The sequence below is a fragment of the Bicyclus anynana genome, chromosome 18, assembly GCF_947172395.1.
Source record: "Bicyclus anynana chromosome 18, ilBicAnyn1.1, whole genome shotgun sequence".
NCBI classification, from domain to species: Eukaryota; Metazoa; Arthropoda; class Insecta; order Lepidoptera; family Nymphalidae; genus Bicyclus; species Bicyclus anynana.
In genome coordinates, this window is record NC_069100.1 from 1770687 (window position 1) to 1793197 (window position 22511).

The window sequence follows — 22511 nt, forward strand, 5'->3', positions numbered from 1 at the left end:
TCGTCCAATGGCGTCAGAGTTGTCCCGATCCCATCTCTATGAAAGAGGTAGCAGCATTTCCGGTTGCGCCGCTTTTGGTTGAATTTTGTCTATTTCTCTTCACGAGATCGCCTCATTCACCTCATGGATGCATAAACGCAATGCATCCACTGAGGATTCATAATAGTCTTGTAAGTATTACAGGATTTTTCAATTTTGTAAAATGTGTTTATAGAGAGCCTACCTACCCTAGTTAAAAACTTTGTGCACACCACTGGTCACATGTTAGCGCTAGGAAATAATCCTGGATATAAAATAGTTACTAGCCCGATTTTCTTGTTTATAGATAGATCTGTATCGGTGTTACCTAGAATCTAGATAGTAGACCTAGATTACCTATTCATTGATAGTGAGTACCTAACTACCTACCTTACTAATATATATTATGATAAATACTTGTGCAGTGATGTCACGCTACATGTTTATCGGAAAATTCAACTCGGTTCCGAGAGCCAACTGTATGTAAGCAGAAACATAATCCTTACCGAATGAATCCGAATAGTCTAAGAGCTGGCGGAAATATTTTACAAAAAAAATATTCAATCATTCTCTTTTTAATCCCCGATGCAAAAAGAGGAATGTTATAAGTTTGACATGTCTGTCTGTGGTACCTTAACTCCCGAACGGATGAAGCGATTTTAATTTAGTTTGTTTCGTATGAAAGGTGACTTATGTGCGAGTGTTCTTAGACATGTTTAATGAAAATCGGTTGAGCCGTTTAAAAGTTGTGAGGGGTGTAAGTGAAGAAAAACCCAATGTCTGTAAATATATTTGAGTGGGTTCTCAAATGAAAGAGAATATTGATGACTTGATTGAGAGTATAATTAATAATTTCATGACATTCGGGGATTTTACAAAATTTTGTGGTATTGTTTGTATGATTAGCAGAGGCACAAGACAAACAGAAAATAATTTGAAAAGAAGTGTATTGTGTATATTGTATTAATGTTGTATTTATAAAATACATATTTAAGTAATGTTTAAAGGAAAATAATTTACTTATTTAGCAATTTACCATTGCGGGATATAGGAATTGAATGAGGATTATAAACAAATCCCTCAAAAGCAGTAAATTATTCTATTTCTGCTAATAACCACGGGTTATTGGCACTTGCAGAAATTGGTCATGGTAATCAAGCAATAAAAAACCTGTTTTAAAAACGGTACTTTTTTTTAAATCTACCAATTTGATTCCGGACTAAAAAAAAATAATAGTACGGTATTGTTGTTTATTTTAGTAATCATATTATATCTACTTAAATTGCCGCTAGCTCTTTACCTAGGTTGCTCTTTTTGTCTCATGTCATCCAACACCGTTGCCTTTCTACACTGTCCTATCATATTCTGTACTGAGACTTGCTTTCATAATGAAATTCCTTTATATTTGACCCTCTAGAGTTTGTAGCTACTTGGGTTTTCGTTCATCATCACATTAAATTTTTGCCACTATCGGATGCCTTAGACGTTGGAAGAATTTTCTTCCTATTAAAACAAAAATTACCTTAGCGCATTCTCTTATTCTTCCACTCTTAGACTATGCCGACTCTTCCTATCCTGACTTGTCTGAAGAACAGCTCAACAAACTTGAGCGTCTTCAGAATATGTGTATTAGATTCATCTTCTGTTTACGCAAGTTTGATCACATATCTGAATATCGTGCTCGTCTGAAATGGCTTCCTATCAGACAACGTCGTAAACTGCATATTCTGTCTCTTTTATACTCCATCCTTTATCATCCTTGCACTCCTTCTTATTTAAAACAGAAATTTTCTTTTCATGGCTCAAATACTGAGCGCCAAAATTTGAGAGCTTGTACAAACAGTCGGTTGCATGTTCCTCCTAGCCGCACTAAGTTCTATAATAAGTCATTTACACGTACATCAATTACTCTCTGGAATGGTCTTCCTTATGAAATACGTAATTCAAAGACACTGGGAACTTTTAAAAGTCGTTTATTCAAATATTACCTGTATAGTTGTAATTCGTAGTTTCTTTATAATTATTACTCAGGTATATTTATGTTTATATATATATTTATTTATTTATTTTATTATATATTATGTATATTTTATATTTATACATGTAGTATATATAAATATACTATTTTTATTATTATATATATATATATATATATTTTTGTTGCACTATCCCGCATTTAATTACATTAAATCCTTTATCCAAAGGTTGTCTGGTAGATATTGCTATAAGCAATAAGACCGCCTTTGCACATACTTGTTTTCTATGTTTTCCTTTGTTTTCTTTGTTATTGTTTTTGTTTTGTGCAATAAAGTATAAATAAATAAAATAAGATGATGATGAAATGATACTTTTTTTCCCTGATTGTGTTAGTGCCGTAGGGGGACTTTAGTCTTTAATGGGACCTCAGCGGCGTCACCGGGGGTTTGGGCGAAGCATCGCCTGATGGGGCCTGAAGGCAGACGTAGACTAGATGGGCGGAACGTTAAAAGACGTTGAAACTCCCAAACACAACTGTCATCATCATTAACAACTCATATTCGGATCACTATTGAGCACGAGTCTCTGAGAATGAGGGGTTAGGCCAATAGTCCACCACGCTGGCCCAATTGGCAGACTTTACACATGTTCTTTAAATGCACATAACTGTAAAGTTAGAGGTGCATGTCCCGGACAGGATTCAAACTCCCACCCTCCTAATCAAAGGCAGAAGTCATATCCACTGGGCTATCACGGCTCGGCTGTCATATTATGCCTGAACTAAGTAGCGCATGCTTGGAAGAAATAATGTTCAGACAGTCAATTAATGAGTATAAAAAAAACAATAAAATCACAACACTTCCTTATAGCGTTGGGGTTAAGGACAATTGTTCGAAAAAAAAACGGTTTTTTTTATCTATAGGATGTCATGATAAGTATATTGAGGTTAACTTGACTGATGATAACTGTGTCATATTTATCGATATACTGTCAGTTCACGCCCGGCCTTCGAAGGGAACGGACGTCGTGCGTTATATGTTTTTTTTTTTTTGTAATCAATAATGACTGCGCGTAGGCAACCATACGTGTAATTTAATAACATACGCATATTTATTGTGAAAATATTACGCCTAAAGTTGTTTACTTTATTTTTAAGTGATTTGAACTAAACAAAGGATTTCATTGACAATGAATGAATTTTTTGTCAATTTATAATGTTTAAGTAATTAATTTTTGGTAGTTACTCAAAATTATGTCAAAGAAAATTTTACAAAATTCTTACGTTATCTGTTAGTATATCAATAAACTAACTAACATTTAGATATTCCAAAGATTATGCCAAGGAATTATTTTAATGAACAAGTGAAGTGTTTTGCTAAGTTATTCAAAATACAGAACATGAAATAGTGAAATTCAAGTTAAAAGTGTGAAAACTAAGTGTAAAAATGCGGCGAATGAAAATGAACATCAACCCGGATCTCGGTGATCTAGAGGAGATGCTGGCGCACGTGCAAACCCAGATCGAACACGAAATCGATCTGGAGATGGAATCCAAAATGCCTTCACTAACAAGCGTGCAAGAATCACCCAAAATGAAACGGTCATCCTCTATGAAGACCGACTTCGAATACCGCAAACCTATACCACGACCGCCTTTGAACAGAATACAAAGCGAAAATGGCAAAATTGATGATTATAGAAATGAGTATGGCCAAACTAATTTGATGCAAAACGGTTTGAGAGGATCGCAGAATAGTTTGAAGTCCAACGAGGAATTGGGTTCTCAAATATCGTTCCAGTCCTTCAGGTCGGAGCCTGTCAGACATTCGGTGATGAGTCTCCCTGATAAGAGAGATAGCAGTTCCCTCAATGGGAGGTCTAAGACTGCGACCTTGCCGAGGGGATATGGATCCACGAGAGAGAAGAATTGGGAAGATTATTGGGCTCAGTAAGTATTTAATAAATATGTTTAAAGTAAATGTGCAATGTCTTTTTAGGTTTTTATACACAATATTAACAAACAAAGCCCGCAACTACCCCATTCTCACCCTACTCATACTCAATTCTACCTCTACCCTAATCCTACCCTTCTAACCTACGTCTACCTTATCCCTATCTCTATTCCTAGCTTACCCTACCCTCAGTATCCTATGTCCGTCTCCTGGTTCTAAGCTACCTCTCCACCTATTTTTAGCCAAATCAGCCGTTCTTGAGTTATAAATTGTGTAAACTAAGACTTTCTTTTATATACTTACTTACTCGTAATATCGATTATGAGACTGCGAAACCTACATACTCATGAAAAAGCTTATATTGCTCTAAGTATAAAGTATATGAACCATTTTTTCAAACTTTTACATTAAATATAATAATGACCTTGATATCGTTTCGTCACTATTAAGAAAATATCTGAGGTATCTTACGAAGCTAGCACATTTCATAACATGGTACTGCGATGTTGATGGATAATGGAATGTACGTAACAATCTACCTGTCAAATAGATAACTCTGTAACCGTTAGAGATAAGAATTGAGACTATATAGAAAGAGTTGCCCACAAAAGGTGCCGCTAAAACGAAAATAACAGTGTATTGTTCACCAGAAAACAAATAAAACCCAAAAGCGTTAGCTTTTAGCGATGTCTGTTCTGTGAATAAAACAATATGACAGTAAAATAAATACAATAGGCAGACTTATTAGTTACTAGCTGACGCTGCGCGGTTTCAACCGCGTGGTTCCCGTTCCCGTAGGAATACAGGGATAATATATAGCCTATAACCTTCCTCGATAAATGGGCTATCCAAAACTGAAATAATTTTTCAAATCGGACCAGTAGTTCCTGAGATTAGCGCGTTCAAGCAAACAAACTCTTCAGCTTTATAATATTAGTATAGATTGCTAAAACGAGAGACCTGCTTACCAAATGAGATTAAGTAGAGTTTAATAATTTTTTCACCAATGGAAATATACATTATCAGCGAGCGACAGGCTATATTTTGCTCCCGTATTTCCACGAGAGCGGGAATTACGCGTATAAAACCGCATACCAATTGAGATTAAGTAGAGTTTAATAATTTTTTCACCAATGGAAATCTACATTATCAGCGAGCAACAGGCTATATTTTACTCCCGTATTTCCACGAGAGCGGAAACTATGCGTGTAAAACCGCATCGTTACTTAAAATGGCCATGCACTAAGTTATACATCAAATAATCCCAAATAATAATAGTTTCTGGATTGTTCTATTCTAACTTTAGGGTGCTAACAAGTTAATCTCGAACAATGCGCAGGTAGAACATACAGACACTTGAACCGAGTAATTTAGTTAATTGTTATGAGAATTAGTGTGGAACAGTTACCGGAGTTCCGTGAACTACTTGGGGAGAGATTAGGATGTTCCAACGGTTAGGTACAGGTCGGTAGGTACTTAACATAAATGATCCTGGCTTATGTTATACAATACATAGGATCCGCGCCACGAAAGGAGTCCCGCGGCTAAAACCGTTTGGCGCGGTGGATTTACTAGAGGTCCTAGGTTCAATCCCCGGCTGGGCCGATTGAGGTTTTCTTAATTGGTCTAGGTATGGCTGGTGGGAGGCAATATGCTGCATGGATGCTCTGGTTTCGAAGATTTCATCATAGGCGTATAGCGGGTGGGCCGTGCCCACCCAAGAATGGTCCAGTGCCCACCCTAAAATTCTAGGTTACCTATCCATTTAAAATTCTATGATGGATGCCAAAATACAAAATATACAAAAAAAAACAATATAATCAGTAGACCCGTTTCAGAGGCCAGCGTCCGCAAAAATTGTGAACGGAATTTCTATAATGTCGACTCTCTTCAGCGGCATGTCAGGGGCCGAGCCCACCCAGGAAATAATCCTAGATACGCCAATGGATTTCATTGAAAGAAAGTAACGCCAGCTTCAATTCTACTCACATTTTTTTTTATGTGACGACACAGAAAACATATGTAGGTGACGATTAAAAAGACGTTTTTTTTCATAGTTATTTTCTGGATGACATCAGCTAACTTAATGAAAGGTTTCAACAGTGAAAGTTTAATATAAAGGTAAATGTTGCAGTCGATTGGTGAGCTGTAATTTTGTATAATAAAAGTGATTGTCGACGATTTGTTGGTTTGTTAGTGTCGACCCACTTGTAGTGTTTGTTACTTAAATTATTAGATTTAAACTATCTGATACTAGCCGACGCCCCTTGGTTTCACTCGCATAGTTCCCGTTCAAGTGGAATACGGAGATAAAATATAGCCTGTGACACTCACAAACAACGTGGTTTTCTGGTGGTAAAAGAATTTTCAAAATCGGTTCAGTACAGACCTAGAGATTACCTCCTACAACAAATTTTACCTCTTGATAATATTAGTATAGATATACGAGTAGAACTAAAAGTTTACTTCACAGTTTTTGACGGCCTCCGTGGCGCAGTGGTATGCGTGGTGGATTTACAAAACGGAGGTCCTGGGTTCAATCCCCGGCTGGGCAGATTGAGATTTTCTCTAATTGGTCCAGGTCTGGCTGGTGGGAGGCTTCGGCCGTGGCTAGTTACCACCCTACCGGCAAAGACATACCGCCAAGCGATTTAGCGTTCCGGTATGATGCCGTGTAGAAACCGAAAGGGGTGTGGATTTTCATCCTCCTCCTAACAAGTTAGCCCGCTTCCATCTAAGACTACATCATCACTTACCATCAGGTGAGATTGAAAAAAACAGTAGTACATAAAAACAATTTTTTATGTACTAGAGATTAAAAAAAACAGTAGTACATAAAAACAATTTTTGCTTCTATAAACCGCTTCCATTTTCCAGGTTTTACTCTGTCATGCCTACCCTTGTCACCTCTAGAGTTTACTATTTACATACGTCATATGGCGAGACGCGTGGCCTGATTTATTTCTACTTTCTACATTATTTGGTCTCAAGAGGTTCCTTAATGAGAGTACAAAGGTCTACATTAGAAACTTGTGATAAGCCACAAAATACCAAATATGTTACGCGGCTGTGGCGTGCACTTCTTGAATATTCCATTTTACAAGTTGTACTTAAAATGTCTACCCTATTTATAAGCGTTATACCCACCACTAGCAGACACCTCTAACAAACATATTTGGTAGCTTATCCCATCAACTACTATAAATATGTGCCGTGATAGCCCAGGGGATATGATGTGCCTCCGATTGCGGAAGGTGTGGGTTCGAATCCGGTCCGGGACATGCACGAACTTTTCAGTTGTATTTCATGAAATTAAATATCACGTGTCTCAAACGGTGAAGGAAAACATCGTGAGGTAACCTGTATACCAGAGAATTTTCTTAATTCTCTGCGTGTGTGAAGACTACCAATCCGCATTGGGCCAGCGTGGTGGACTATTGACCTGACCCCTCATTCTGAGAGGAGACTCGAGCTAAGCAGTGAGCCGAATATGGGTTGATAACGAAACTATAAATATGCAATAATATGTAAAAGAGTCAAGTGTTCTTATAGCCTTGGCGACTGTTTGTTTACTAATCACCTTGTATACGAAACTAAAAGTAAATAGGTAACACATTTTTTCCGTTCCAAGGTCAAACTATCTATTTCACTCGTTCACTTTGTGATAATTGAACGTTGCGTCCTGGGTGTTTTATTTGCTAACTTATCTCTCGAAGAATAAGCCCTCATTCGCGCGAGCCGACTAACGGCAGGTTTCAATAACCTATCCAAGATTACGGATAGATAGCTATCCTCGATTATCGGTAACAGTCAAACTATCTATAGGATAGGTTAGGGTTATTGATTATAGGTTATTGAAAAGCAGATAAGAATAGAAAGATAGATTTTCTTAACTTTAGTAAGCGAAATGGCGGCTAGATAGGTTATTGAAAACGACCGTTAGTCAATCAAATGTTTGACAATGGGGATGATGACTAGGTTTGAATATATTGATTTTTATGATACATTCGGGTAAATAAGATCAATGTTAACTGATTTATACATAAAAAGCAAAGATTGTCTGGATATTTGCAAATTAAATAAGATTATAAGAGATTCAAAATCTATAATTTTTTTTATCGTAATTAGATGAAAATTCATACAGTTTTAGCTTCCTTACATTAAATGTGACATTTTTCAATTAATAAACTATAAACATAAACGCACAGATAACAAAGATATTAGTAATTTTGTTTGAACGCCCATACAAACCTAACGATCAGCGAGCCAACGACGTCACTAAATCGTGCCATTTTGTATGGAGCGTTTTTCAGGGATCCGCCCCAGCGCCGCAAATCCGACCCTTTAAATCCCTGTAGCTCCGAAAATAATGATCGCAGATACCCTGTTACTTTTACAAAATTGCTTTGCTATTAGTATACTCTTAATTTATATACAATTTAAAAAACTGTCATCATCCCTGTAGGTCATTGTATATGGCAATTGATACAAAATTAATATTTCGTAGCACATGTTATAAACCGTTTATGTTATGTTTATTTACATGTTCTATTTAATGTTTTAAACCATTACTTAAATGAAAAAAAAAAAGAAAATGTCCGTTATTTTCCGAGAGCCAGCGAGTTATCGACTACCTACATATTGTACTGTGTGCCTAGTGGGAGTTTTCAATATTTTCATACTGTTACTATCGCGATAACGGAAACGCGAATTTATATGGAATTGAAACAGTTGTGCTAGTGCCACTAGAGGCGCTGTTTCAATTCCTTAGAAATTTGTGTTTACGTTAACGCGATGGTCACAGTATAAAACTGCCACTAGGCCCTCTGATCTCTTTCTAATCGATGTATGTATGTATGATGTGACGATGTATTGACTACACACTTGATTTTTAATCCACCATATGATTGATTACTTTGTTTCAACATAACACTATTTATTCATTGGTGTGAATTGTATTTAAATTTTTATAATTCACAATATATTTACGAATACAAAGATATTATTATGGTTAAAACTAAAAGGCTATCTCAGTTGTTCTACAAAACAAGTAGGTGGTAGAAACAAAGATGGTCACCATATGCTGACCATACGAACAATGGCGAAAGGTCAGCGAGTGAAAAAAATTGCAACAGAAGCTTAACAGACACCCACGCCGATTTTTTTGGCTATGCGACAGCTTTTGGCGGTGTTTTGCAATGCCAGTGACAGTTAAAATTGACGACTGAGCGACGCAGTGGGTTGGAACCCTGCGTTCTGTTGGCCGTGGGTTCGATTCCCACTTGTAGAAAAAATATTTGCATATACCTTTTATTTTTTACTAGTTAATTCTTGACTACAATCTCACCTGATGGTAAGTAATGATGCAATCTAAGATGAAAGCGGCCTAACTTGTTACTGTAATTTAGATGAGGAGAATGAAAATCCTCCTCCTAAATCGGTTTCTACACGACATCGTAGCGGAATGCTTAATCACTTGGCGGCACGTCTATGCCGGTAGGGTGGTAACTGGCCACGGCCGAAGCCATACCTGGACCAATTAAGAAAACTTCAATCGGCTCAACCGGGGATCAAATCCAGGACCTCCATCTTGTTAATCCGCTGCTCACACCAGTGCGGAGTCTACGGAGACCTACAAGAATGCCGTCATTTGTATGATAAGCATGAATGTTATGCAAATGACATTGCTTCTAAGCAGCACAGTAAGTGCCTTACATAACTAACGTAGACATCATTATCATTATCATCAGCCAATGGACATCCACTGCTGGACATAGGCCTCTTGCAAGGACTTCCAAACAAAATGGCTGAACTGAAGCCAATGATAATTTTATACTATAGACAGGGTAATCCGAATTTAGATACACCAATACACATACACATGTGCAATTTTGTGTTTAATTCTATTATATATTTATGTATATATAGTTTTTACACTTAAACACGCAACTCGACATATTAAACGATATTTACGAGTAGGTACTATTTGTTTAAATAATGTTCGTTGTGTAATAAGCGACTAAATGAAATTAAGACAATTATACTAATTTGTCCGCCTCAGTTTTGATGCCCTATCTCTAGTCTAAAATATCAGTGGTTGAAGCTATACTTTATTTCCTGAAATTCAAACTGCAACGGCGACAAAAGTCTGCAATGTTTTTTTTATAACAATAAAAGTCAATCAATACCGTTTAACCCAAACCCGGTTATCTGGACATTACTGATATGACCTTCTGCGGCAATCGACCCACGTCCGACCGCCGTCGACTCTGTTGCATCACTAACTACTAACTAGTTGATCTATTGTGCACTGGTTTTTGTTGCCATGCCGTGGGCATGTGGCATATATGGGCATCTTCATCTTCACCCACTCGGTTAATGAAATTGCTGTTTTGCAATGGCCTGTGAGCTTTATATGCATAAGGAGTATATACGAGTACAAGTATACTACTAGCAGACGCCCCGCGGTTTCACCCGCGTAGTTCTCGTTCCCGTGGGAACCTTACTAATATTGTAAAGCACTCTAACTAATATTGTATTGCTTGATATCAGGAACTACTGGTCAGATTTGAAAAATTCTTTCAGTGTTAGATAGCACATTTATCGAGGAATGACGTCCACTGCAGGACATAGCGACTTCCAAACATCACGATCATGAGCCACCTGCATCCAGGAATTCCTTTGGCAAAAAATACATTTAAACCTAAATTGACCCAAGCTGGAAAATAAACGTGCCGTGATAGCCCAGTGGATATGATCTCTGCCTCCGATTCCGGAGGGCGTAGGTACGAAACCGGTCCGGGGCATGCACCTCGCAACTTTTCAGTTGTGTGCATTTTAAGAAATTAAATATCACGTGTTTCAAATGGTGAAGGAAAAACTGTCTACAATTTGAAAATGAATAGGAAACCGCATAGCGTGGCAGTGTCGGATTATATCAGAAAGTTAAAAGTTACACAGAACGTTGGACCAAGTCATGCGGGAACCATCAACGATTTATAAAAACGTTTTTCATTCCCATAGTGAAAATTAACTTTCTTTTTTGTTCATCATCATTCGGCCCTTATTCGGCTCACTATTGAGATCGAGTCTCCTCTCAGAACGAGAGGGGATATGGCTTAGTACACCACGCTGGCCCAATGCGGTTTGGCAGACTTCACACACATAGATAATGAAGATATATGCAGGTTTCCTCGCCATGGAGGTGCATGCCCCGGACCGGATTCGAACCTACGCCCTCCGAATCGAAGGCTGAGGTCATATCCACTGGGCTATCGCGACTCTTGTTACCAATATGGTACGTTTAAATTAAAAAGGCTCTCCCACTTGGCCTTCCTACGTCAAGATAACGAGCACGTCTCTCGAATTAAGCAACTGTAAATAGCTTTTAATTAGAATAAGTTAAAGCAACGCGTTGGCGGCGTTACATAACTCTTTGCGCAAAGCTTTTGCAAGCGACTACCTGCAGTATATACCTTTGTAGTGTAAGAGTCCACCAATTAAATCTCTTGAAGAATCAAACGTAAAATTAATATTAGCCAGGTCCATTTCTTCACTTTCTTCTCAAATTAAAATTAAATACAATATTTTTTTTTCTATTGTAAAGTAATAAATTGGGACTTCATAAAATTACGATCTAGCCTACTTATGTGACTAATTAGTAATTTAACTTTAACCTAAACTTATAATATATTATTATTATACTAAGATAATGTCCAATAACTTAATCTTAGTCTTTCACTAACTATTACGTTTTTAGGTCACTTTGTTCACGTGATCTTCCATGTAGCACTTAACACTACACTATCACTAGTCACTAAACACTAACTCAAATGATTTGGTCCGTTTAAGTCTTCTCACTGTATTCGTAACGTCGAGTAGCTGGATTGCCTCGATGTTTACGTGATGGTGAAGTATTTGTTCATGAGCAAGAGACATTTTTTGAATTATTTTGTTAAATACTATAAGTGTAGGTCCGCTATACTAAACCTGCGAACCCCGCGCGCCTTTACCCACCGGTAGGCCCCTGATGCCTCGGTTTGTACACTGTACTTATTACTGTAGTAGTTGATTTCAGAGACTATATACTCTTAATTTAAAAAAATATTATCATTCCTATTGCTAATACCTAAGAAATTATTTCTATATTTTTTGCGGCTATGACTAACACGTGTTTGTGGCCCCTTTGAGAAAAAAGTTGACCACCATTGGTGTAGGGTATGAACTAAATCTAACATAATCGAAAATCAAATCAAAAGTATTTCGCTTCCAAACTTCTTCGCCTTTTAGATTGTGAAGTTGTTCCAGTCAAAATCTAGAACATCATTTGATTCACAAAACAATGTATAAAAAGTAGAACAAAATAAAGGCATTGTAAAAGAAAGGGTAGGTTCTGCGTTCTTTAGAAATTAATATTTCCCTATATGCTAATTTGTTACAAGAAACAGCGACGGTTTTAATGGATGGTTATAAAAAGTTTAGGGTATTTCGAAGTAACATTTCCCTTTCTTGGCTTAAATATAGAAAGTGTTATCTGACATTACATGTAACAGTGGTCTCTTATACTATAAATGTCTTCGAGCTAGCTGTATCGTACTTAACGATCAAATCGATACACTTATATGGTATTTAAATTGCGTATACGTTACGTAAAACTTACTTGCGTCTCTCTTTACGCTCAAAAGGGCGATTTATGAAACTTTTTTTAATGACTAAAAGATGACTAAGTACCTACTCGTAGTTTTTGCTAATGTTATATAAGGTAGGGGTAGGCTAGTCTATAGGGGTGGAGAAGAAGTGCATTTATACGACAAAGCGAAGCTTGGCCGGGGTCCGCTAAATAAATAAATGAACTTTTTGATTTTGTAATGAGGGTCATTGTAGCACGATTAATTTTTGTGCAATGTGACAAAACCGAATTACACAATAGCAACACGAGTGCTACAGTGGCTAATTATGTGCAGTGGCATACAATTTTTTTTTTCTACGTCTATGATAAAATAAATAATAGTAAAAAAGGGTCTCCTCGATTTGAAATCGGCAGGTCCTCCTAGATTTAGTTCTGGCTTGGCCTCTTAGATTTTGTCTCTTATAAGGAATCCTTAATTTTTATAGCCAATGCCATGGAACTATTTAAAATTAAAAAAGAAATAATTGTAGCACGGTTTAAAAATGAAAAAAAAAATCTTTTACCAATAAATTTTATTATCTGCTAGTATAGCTTGGCAACTTCGTTCGTAACACTGCCGATGTGCCGAGCGGGCCGGTAAGCGTGTAGCGATGAATCTAAAACCCATGACTGATGCACCTCACTTCCACGCACGATTTCACACCCGCGCAGTCCTTCCCCCCCCCCCCCCCCCCGCATATCATGGGAGTGTCATCAACGAACTTGTCTTAGTTAATGTAGAGAAAGATGAGTGAAAGTGACTATTAGAGAATTCCTAAACTGCAACACCTTGCAGGGCAGACTCGTTCGAAACATTCTCTAAACTGTAGGCCCAACACCTGGCAACAGGTGTTGGCAATCAAACTCATCCGGCCGACACACAGCGATGGATGTTTTATTAATTGTAAAACAAGTCAATAATTAAAAAAAAACCCGACTGCCTAACCTACTCGCACCTAGTCATCCGCCTTGCGTATTTTGTATAGTGATTAATAAATAACATTTTCTAATTAGTTTTTTTTTATATGGCCATGATATACCATTTTGAAATACTCTTGATGAGCCCTTGAATTTGATACCCATAACGCAATATTCGAAAAAAACTTTAGCGTCTCACAGTCGTCGTGTAGTTTTTTTTTAACTTCAGCTATCTAAGAACACTTGGGTTGTTGAGACAAATATATCGATATATTAATTGCGTAAAGCCATTCAGCGGCTTGCAAGATATGTATTACATACATACATACATACATACATACAAACATACATACAAGATACGCGCGAAAAACATAACCCTTCTTGCAGTCGGGTAAAAAAGCCTTTTATTTCCTCCTAAATACCTAAAGCTTCGTTAAAATAAAAGAAAAAATTTAAACAAACGTATGGTAAGTTTTTCGCTACCGCAACTAGGTCGTAGTGATTCGTGGAATAGATTCAATAATCCCCTAAATTCTCAGACCCCGTGAATAAGGTACGTGACTACTCACCGAGGGAAAACTGTCAAGAGAATAACGGTATTCGCGGAATATTACAATCATTTAGTGACGTAAACAGAGTTCTGTGAAAGCATGGATTCGAATATATTTTATTGATTATTCATTCATTATCAACCCACATTCGGCACACTGCTGAGCTCGAGTCTCTCAGAATAAGAGGGGTTAGGTCAATAGTCCACCACGCTGGCCCAATGCGGATTGGCAGACTTCACACATGCAGTTACTTCTCTGGCATGCATTTCTTCACGATGTTTTTCCTTTAGCGTTTGAGGCACGTGATATTTAATTTCTTAGCACACAACTGAAAAGTTGGAGGTGCATGCCCCGGACCGGATTCGAACTCACACCCTCCGGAATCGGAGGCAGAGGTCATATCCATTGGGCTATCACGGATATTGATTATTATTTATAAGTATCTTCGTTTATTAATTAAGTTGTTTACCATCTGTGCCCGAGATTTTAGACGCTTTTATTCTGTTAACTTTGATAAGATTGATGATTAGTTTTTATTAGATTAGACCGTGTTGGTGGGAAACCAAAAAAAATGAGGTTTTTTTATATTTTCGTCATAGTATGAAACATCGTGTCCCAAAGCGTCAGTCACAACCCTTCGCAAAGCACCGTTAAAGATTTCTAGAGAGGGTTAGAGAATGTTAAAGTTTAAAAAAAGCGAAGCTTAGTAAAAGCGGATCTACTATCAGACTTCATAAAATGAATAATATCTGGCTGTTGCAGACCCTCAGTTTAGTTATTTTTATTTTTTTTAATATTTCCATATTTTTTAATTAGGACCAATTTTTTCATTCCCCTCCAACTAGGCTGTGTTAGCAGTGTAACCGGGCGGGGATCGAACCACAACCCCTCGGTGATGAGTCCGACCGCTTTACATTTGAGCTATTGAGGTTCAATCAACGACGGTTGTCCCGTTCATAATTGATGTGGGCAGTGGAGCGAAAAGAACTTATTAAAAATATACGCATTATAAATCTTAACTAACAAGCGAATCAACAAAATATCACTTGAATAGCATTCTTGGTGGTCTAATTAACAATATACAGCAGATGTTCCACAGAAAACGTAGATATGTCGCGCGATGCAATTGGATTACTTTACCCCCACTTCAATAATACTTGGAATAATCCAAAGATACTAGAAGTAGCGTCGGGATTTCTAGGGTCTATGCTTTTTAACTGCACAACTGCCTCCTTGTCCATTTCATGCGGCTTCGGATCTTTATGTTCCGAGTTAGGGTGTGAAATATGAAGCTTTTCTTTCTTTGAAATTCTCAGCAGAAGATTAGCTAGGAAGTCGCTGGTGTTACACCCCAGTGCCGTCGGTTTCAGTGGTGTGTACTTCATAGATCAAATGATGTTCTGCCTTCCCTGATGACTCATCGTGAAGATGAGAAGACCGAATTCTTTATTTTCTGCCTACTTTAATTGAAGGCCTTGTGCTAGCCGCTGTCTGATAATGATTGTTACATAAAAACTATCTAATTCTTTTATCTGATATTTAAGAAATTAAATATCACGTGTCTCAAACGTTGAAGGAAAATCATCGCATCGTGAGGAAACCTGCATACCAAAGATTTTTTTTAATTTTCTACGTGTGTGAAGCATGGTGGCCTATTGGCCTAACCTCTCTCATTCTTAGAGGAGACTCGAGCGCAGCAGTGAGTCGAATATGGGTTGATAATGATGATCTAATACTAAGCTTCCCGACTCTCACAGTAGCATAGCGGGACTAAGTCCTAAATCCTTACTCATATGGGATGCCTGAAAGTGGGTCGTGTAAATATAAATAATACGTATGTTGTTGACGATGGTGATAACTTTGTAAAGGTTCTAATGAGAACGTTGTTGTCCACAGCGAGCAATCGATAAGCAGCGCGCGCGCTTCCGTCATGGTGTACGACGACGCCGTGAAGCGCTGGATCCCCTCGGGCTCCAGCTCGGGGCTGTCCAAGGTGCACATCTACCACCACACGCAGCACAACACCTTCCGCGTCGTCGGCAGGAAGCTCAACGACCACGAGGTAACTCACTTGTCCCTACGTAAGTCTACGTCGGCGTGACAAAAAAATGGGGGTTCACAATTTCGAAAGCGAGGTGTCACGAAAATTCATGCGGCTTCGTAGTGGTTGGTACGTGATTGAGATTCTTCTAAATACATTAAGTAGAAATAGGTTGCTTCTTTCTGCTGTATTGAATAATTCAATCACTTTTTGATTGAAAATCTTTACTTTTTAACCGACTTCAAAAAGGAGGAGGTTCTTAATTCGGTCGGTATTTTTTTTTTTGACATTCAATTAATTTACGAAGTTTATTTTCACTTTTGTGTAGAAAATTTTTAATTCGTAGTTGGATGTCAACAGCAACATTGGATGACATATGCAAAGATATTCCATAGTCAGATATGATCTTCACAATTTTCACCGAGTTTTGGGAAATGGTAATGTAGGGGGTCAACTTGCACCCTGCACCAGTCAAAAGTATGGGACCCTCTGCTATAACCCAAGGCTTTACGATAACTTACTAAATAGGTGGACCAATCTATTATTCTCTCATTTATTTATTAGTCCTTTTTTAAATTTTTAACAATGTTGGTACAAAACACTATTAAAAAATAAAAAAAAAAACTCATCTCTCCCGCTGCGGGACATTTGAGTGCCCAAGCAACCGGTGGTCTTGGCTCCAGAGTGAGGAACCTCCTCACAATACGCGCCGTCTTAAGAATCACTGCCTTCTGTATCCGACTCTTGATCCAACAGTTAAGTGAAAGCTTCTTAAGGTGTTGGTCGAAGCTTTTCGCTAAGATAAGACCATTGACTGAAACAACTATCAGAACAATAATAGTTGATTCAACATTCCACATAGCGGTAATCTCGTGAGTTATACTTTTTCGAATATATGGACCAATTATTATTATCATTCACAATAACTGACTACGACACACCTCATCTCAATAGTTAGAAGTGTAGATAAGCAATATTGTCGTGGGCAGACGCGATACCGACCATGAACCAAGCGATATCGAACAAGGAACCAGATGTTACAAAAACAACTAAATCAATATGTGGCCTTCCTACCTACGAGCCTTGTTTGGCAGATTAGAACTCTCTAACGCGCTTATTAGATTACTAGTAGGTGCCCACGACTTCTCGTGATATTCACTAATAGCCAGTTTCTTTAGGTAAAGCTAAAGTTACAGTAAAAGTAGTAAGTAGTAAAGAAAACTTTATTTTTCCGTGAATAAGACCGTTACTTTTGCTTTATGACGTTACTTTGACTGTTACTTGCGATGAAGAAACTGGCCGTAAGAGATTCACGTGAAAAAGATAAAAGAAATAGGTAAGATTACTTCTTTGCCTGTCTAACCTTTTTCTTAGCACATAAGCTGCTTTGAAACAAGCGAGCTAACCTTTATGTATAGCTAACAAATTCTGACAAATAAATGCTTGTTTACATTTTCACGCCTAAATCACTAAATCTATTTTTTTAATTTTTTCACCAATGGAAAGCTACATTAGCAGCAAGTAACATAGACTATATTGTTTGTCTCCGTATACCGCATAAACTGTTATTACTGTTATTAAATTTGTATTTATATTCTTTTACCTATGTATAGCTGTAAAACTGTTTAACTTTAACTTTAATTAGTATTATTAATATAAAGATAATCTTATTATTTAGAGCATGTAGTGTTAACCTATAAGTGGCCAAACATTTTGCCTTGTTACCTATGTTATTAAAATATTATATATCTTGTAAGAAATGTAAGGTTGTTGGTTAACCAAATAAATTAAAAAAAAAAAAAAAAATTACGAAGGGTGAAATTGCTGAGGCGACCGCCAGTAATCATCATCATCATCATCATCATCATCATCATCATCATCATCATCATTATCATCACGTCAGCCGATGGACGTCCACTGCCATAAGCCTTTAGTAGCGAGTTCCGAACGCCACGCAAAAGTTTTGCCCGTTACTGATCACGCTGGGCATGCGGGTTGGTCAGCGCAGTAATAAAATATAATAATTAATTACTGTTACGTAAATGTTACGTTATTTTCATTTAATAATTTATTTTCTTAATTAATATACTATACTTAATTTTAAAAAGTTAGGTAAGTACTTACCTAATTTCCATTTTTATTAAAAACTAGCGGACGCCCGCGACTTCGTCCGCGTGAAACTCGATGTAAACTTTCAACTACCCCTACCATTACCCCTACTCTACCCCTACCCTACCATACCCTACCCCTATCTACCCCTAACCTACCCTACCCCACCTCACCCCTACCCTACCCCTACCTCATTTTCTAATTATTATGAATATGAACTTTATACAATAGGTAACACTATAGCCCAAATTGACTACGTTTTAGTTAAGAAAACATTTGTATGGGAAAAAGAAAAGGGCTATTTTTATTGTTTTTCCGGCAACTATTCGAATTTTTCTCGCCGTAAAAACCATCCTAGAACTCCAACGAACATTTTAAAAAAGAATTGGCCAAATTGGTCCAGATGTTGTTGAGTTATGCGCTTACCAACGCATTTTGGGTATCATTTTTATATTAAAGATAATAATTTCAAATTCCAGGTGGTGATAAACTGCGGTATAGTGCGAGGGCTGAAGTACAACCAGGCAACGGCCACCTTCCACCAATGGCGGGACGCGCGGCATGTCTACGGCCTCAACTTCTCCTGCAGGGAAGATGCAGACAGCTTCGCGCGCGCCATGATGCATACACTAGAAGTAAGCTCAAGTGGAACTATACCATACCTATACCATAGCGTGACAGCCCAGTGTATATGACCTCTGCCTCCAATTCCTGAGGGTATGGGTTAGAATTCGGTCAATGCACCTCCAACTTTTCAGTTGTGTGCGCTTTAAGAAATTAAATATCACGTGTCTCAAACGGTGAAGCAAAAACATCGTGAGGAAACCTGCACACCACAGAATTTTCTTAATTCTCTGCGTGTGTGAAGTCTGTCAATCCGCATTGGGTCAGTGTGGTGGACTATTGGCCTAACCCTTCTCATTCTGAGAGGAGACTTGAGCTCACTAGTGAGACGAATATAGGTTGATAATCATACCATAGCATACTCAAAAGCTCCGAGATTCGATTCGAGATTTGGTTGTTAACTATGAGCCTCTTAAGAAAACTCGAAGTCACTCAGCGACGATGGATCGAACTATGCTTGGAGTTTCTCGAGATGCCTGATCGGATCATATATTAGTAGATCCGCAGAAGAACAACACAAAAATATTTTATTTATAGTCATTCGTTTAAAATTGCCGGAATAATAAACATATACAATTTATCCAGTAACCATATGAATAAAATATATTTATTCGCACGGTTACTGTATGAATAGTCACTTTGTATAAGATATGATGTCTGCTAAAGTGTAACACTATTCTGTAACGATGTTTTTAAAACTTGAAAGTGTGAGTTTCGAATTCGTCGTTATATCTCTCCCTCAAATACGTAACTGTAGATAGAGAGCGAAATACACAAGTTCGAAATACACAACCCATCGTTACAGAATAGTGTGTAAAAAAAAAAGAAAACGAATGTGCTTTTTAGACCACACAATTGAAGTAAAACTTCTTTAGCTCTCCCTCACAACGTCCGTTCGCCTCGCCCGATTACACTTTTCGTAACGCACTCACCAGCTAACTCCCCAAGTCGAGCGTGCGTAAATAACCGATTTCCGATAACTGTCAAGAAACCAAAGAAATAAAATTTTGATGAAATGTTCGCAGATCCTGGCGAACAAAGTGGTGAACAACACGGCGCCGCCGCCCCCGCAGGCCCCCAACCCGCCCGTGCCGTACAACGGACACAACAACACGCACTACGACGAAGACATGGGGTACAGGTAATGTAGAGATAGAGGTCATCATCATCGTCATCATCATTGCTTTGTTCATATCTCACTTAAGGCTTGTTCAGACTACTTTAGCAGTTTAGTCGAGTAGCGTATAATTTAGCTGAACACCAATAGTTTAGTGGAATCAATCTATTTTAACGGGAGAATAGCGCTTCCCAGTACGCGTCCACGCTCACTGGTTCACCGGGGTAACAAGTCCGAACCTGGCGAATTAATTAGTAGTTCCTAGTTGATCCATTTTCGTACTTCGTAGCTCCTAGTTGATAGTTCTATTAATCCATTTTCGTACCGATAGCTTCTTTTTATTAATCACACATTTTTTTAAATCCAATTCTTCTATTATAGCCATTGTGGTTAGCTTAATCAGTTAATTTATTTATTTATTTCGTTGTAGGCATGTTGTTCATCTTGTTCTAGTACAGTTCACAAGTGAGTTCACAAGTACAGTACAGTTCACAAGTGAGGTGGTTTGACCAGGTTGTGGTCAAGGGCTAACTTTTAAAGAGTAAAAAAAATACGGAAAAGAGTAAAAAGAAAAGTAAAGAGTAAAAACTCGTTACGGACTGATTTTACTCACATATCTTCTTTCACAAGTTTTAGGCCTTTCTTTAATTTTGCTATTTTAAGCTATTTCTGGTTTAATTTGCTTGTCGCAGTAAAAAAAAAACATCACTGCGTCAAATTGCGTCGACTGCTGTTAGAAGGGCCGGCTCTTTGCGCTAAGTATTCGTCTGGCTATCCAACGCAGTCAATATTATTGCCACCATTCGACGCACATGATTTGTTGTTGTTGATAGGTAAGCGATAAGGTAGCTTAAGTTTCTTATTGTATTATTTATCTTAATATATCATTCCATAATTTCAGAACAATGACCCGAGAAGACGCGGCGATACTCCAACAGCCGCAGTACCACGCGCCGCTCCATCAAGCGCACCAGCCGCCGCACCAACCCCACCAGCCGCCCCATCAACCGCACCAGCCGCCGCACCAACCGCATCAACCGCCTCACCAACCGCACCAGCCGCCGCACCAACCGCAGCTGCAGCCGCAGCACGCGCCGCAAGCTCAACACCACCCGCCCAGTCAGTACCACGCGCCTCATCACCATCACCCGGTAAGAGTCTTTGTTTCATTGAGACTGATTAAAAAATAATATGCAAAGCACTCAAAAAGGTCAGGTCAAGGCTTTTTTTTATGGAACTAGCTGACGCCACACGGTTTCACCCGCGTGGTTCCCGTTCTCGAAGGAATATGGGTATAATATGTAGCCTATAGCCTTCCTCGATTAATGGGCTATATAACACTGAAAGAATTTTTTTAATCGGACCAGTAATTCCAAAATTAATATTGTTTAAGCAGAAGGCTTCAATAGTGGTTTAAAAAGAATAAGAAAACTAATGTTTAACAGAGGTTTCACAATATTTGTCAGGGCAACTTAATAAACAAATCAATTTGTAATCAAAATAAGACCCTAGAATGGCAGAGAATGACCTTGAGTAGAGTCACGCATTTCTGATCGTTGTTTATAGGGTTAAAGACGCCTTTGACAGCTAACAAACACTCCCCTTTTGCACTCAAGTCACTCTCCCGCCTATCCCAAGTGACCCATAAATAATTAAACAAGAAATGTGGACGGCTCGAACGCCACGAGCATACTGAAGAAGTACGACGAGCGCCTTTTATCACAAGTCGTTCCAGCCAACTGATCGCTACCCCTCTCTAACTCCCTACTCTTTACGGAAACAAATCGCGCCACCTAGCGTCGGCACGAGCCAACACGAGATCGAGCGATGTCATATACGTCTCAGACTACTATTTACTACAATTGTTTATATTAAATTTGATATGAGTCAACTACAACTACCCTATTGGTGTGGTGTGAAGTACTGCTTCAACTTATTAAGAATACCAAGCTTTTGCATTTTATTAATGAATTTAAAATAAAATATTATTATTATAAATTTCCAGGCTGCTCCTCCAGCTAGCGTGGCTCAAAACGCGCCCGCCCCGCCGCCGCACGGCGTGCACACGTTGCCGCACGCGCCCGCGCCGCCCGGACACGGACACCACCGCACCAACAGGTGACTATCCAACAATATTGAAAAAAGAAAGAAAGAAAATATTTTTTTTCATACTTAAAAATTACAGAGAATCAGTTACCTTATCCTTATGACAGCATGTCTTTCTAAGTTACAGAGAATCAGTACCCTATCCTTATGATAGCATCTCTGTCTGTAACCCTTAAGAAACAGTGCAGTGGGTTCAATCCCCGGCTGGGCCGATTGAGATTTTCTTAATTGGTCCAGGTCTGGCTGGTGGGAGGCTTCGGCCGTGGCTAATTACCACCCTACCAGCAAAGACGTACCGCCAAGCTATTTAGCGTTCCAGTACGATGTAGTGTGAAAGGAGTGTGTATTTTCATCCTCCTCCTAACAAGTTAGCCCGCTTCTATCTTAGACTGCATCATCACTTACCATCAGGTGAGATTGTAGTCAACGG

At 38.3% G+C, this 22511-nt stretch overlaps 1 protein-coding gene across 6 annotated transcripts in view; it reads left to right on the forward strand.

Moving 5' to 3' along the window:
• Positions 1 to 22511, forward strand: part of LOC112046086 (protein enabled) — a 106314-nt gene that overhangs the window by 62099 nt on the left and 21704 nt on the right. For 2 of the 6 annotated variants that reach the window (XM_052886706.1, XM_052886702.1), the window contains exons 2-7: positions 3290 to 3943; positions 15981 to 16146; positions 18714 to 18869; positions 19884 to 19999; positions 20877 to 21126; positions 21981 to 22093. In XM_052886706.1, the coding sequence (XP_052742666.1) occupies positions 3441 to 3943; positions 15981 to 16146; positions 18714 to 18869; positions 19884 to 19999; positions 20877 to 21126; positions 21981 to 22093 (1304 nt within the window). In that variant the 5' untranslated portion in view covers positions 3290 to 3440. The remainder of the gene's footprint in view (positions 1 to 3289; positions 3944 to 15980; positions 16147 to 18713; positions 18870 to 19883; positions 20000 to 20876; positions 21127 to 21980; positions 22094 to 22511) is intronic. The other 4 variants (XM_052886703.1, XM_052886705.1, XM_052886704.1 and 1 more) reach the window with 3 other exon arrangements.